Genomic DNA, 1001 nt, shown 5'->3' with positions numbered 1-1001 from the left:
GGCACTGCAAACACCTGCCCATCGTCCCGCCTCCTCCTTCGCTCCGGGGCAGGGTCCCGGCTCGCGTGACTCCCAGGCCACTGCGTCGCATCTTCCCGCCCCCACGGAGCCCGCCCGCAGGGCCTGAGAAGCGGGAAGGGGTGGGTGCTGGCGGGTGCGCGTGGCACTTGCGGGGGGGCCCCCCCAGGTGCTACGAGCCGGCGTCCGGCATCCCGCGCTCCGGACGGCAGCTCTGGGACGCCGCCAAGGTCACGCGAGCCGGCTGCGGCCAGCCGCGGGGACCCGGCGGGTTACGTAAGAGTACCTGCAGCGGGAACGTGGCCGCCCGGTTGCCCACGTAGCCGCGGACGACGTGGCTCTGGATGGAGAGCACCCGGCACTCCTCCATGCCGGCCTGCGTCTCCCCGCTCGCGGGCCTCGGGCTCCGGCCGGCCGGGCTCGGCGCAGGCGCTCGGCTCGGACGCCCCCGCCTCCCTGTGACCTCAGCGCGGCTGGGAACCCGCGGCTCCCGCGCTGCGCGGGGGCGGGGCGGGGCGGGGCGTCCCGCAGGCCCCGCCCCCTCCCCCGCTCCCCGGGGACCGGGAAATTAGAGAACGCACCCCGCGCACCACCCGCTGTTCCCTACCGCCTCCCGCGCGGCGACCCACGTCACTCTGCGATCCTGGCACGTGGGTGGACGCGGCCATTCCCCGAAGCGCTGGGTTCGCCCGATTCATTTTACGCGGGAAGGGCGCTGCGGGGTCACGCAGTCATTCAGTCACTGATTCATTCATCGACTCATGCCTGCGGCAGGTCCGCGGGCACTGAGCCCCGCCTCTGAGCCCCACGCCCCACGCTAGGGGCGGCGCGGGACCCCTGGCTCGTCCGGCAGGGACAGCCACGCAGGAAATGCGCGGGCTCGGCGCCGCGAGTGGGAGCGGGCTGGGTGACCACGGAGGCTGGCGGGGCTGAAGCGAACGCATCGCCTTCCTACGGCACCGGGCCGCGCAGTGCCGAGACCC

At 74.5% G+C, this 1001-nt stretch overlaps 1 protein-coding gene across 1 annotated transcript in view; it reads right to left on the bottom strand.

The window, feature by feature from the left end:
• PDXK (pyridoxal kinase) overlaps positions 1-493 on the bottom strand; it is a 26627-nt gene extending 26134 nt beyond the window's left edge. Inside the window, exon 1 of the mRNA XM_039857812.1 lies at positions 305-493. Within this exon, the coding sequence (XP_039713746.1) occupies positions 305-388 (84 nt within the window). The 5' untranslated portion in view covers positions 389-493. The remainder of the gene's footprint in view (positions 1-304) is intronic.
• Positions 494-1001: the final 508 nt, after the last annotated feature.

The sequence above is a fragment of the Pteropus medius genome, unplaced genomic scaffold (assembly GCF_902729225.1).
Source record: "Pteropus medius unplaced genomic scaffold, Ma_sr-lr_union100, whole genome shotgun sequence".
In the NCBI taxonomy this organism is placed as follows: Eukaryota; Metazoa; Chordata; class Mammalia; order Chiroptera; family Pteropodidae; genus Pteropus; species Pteropus medius.
Note: the sequence above shows the minus strand (reverse complement) of the source record. Positions and strands in the feature narration are given on the sequence as shown.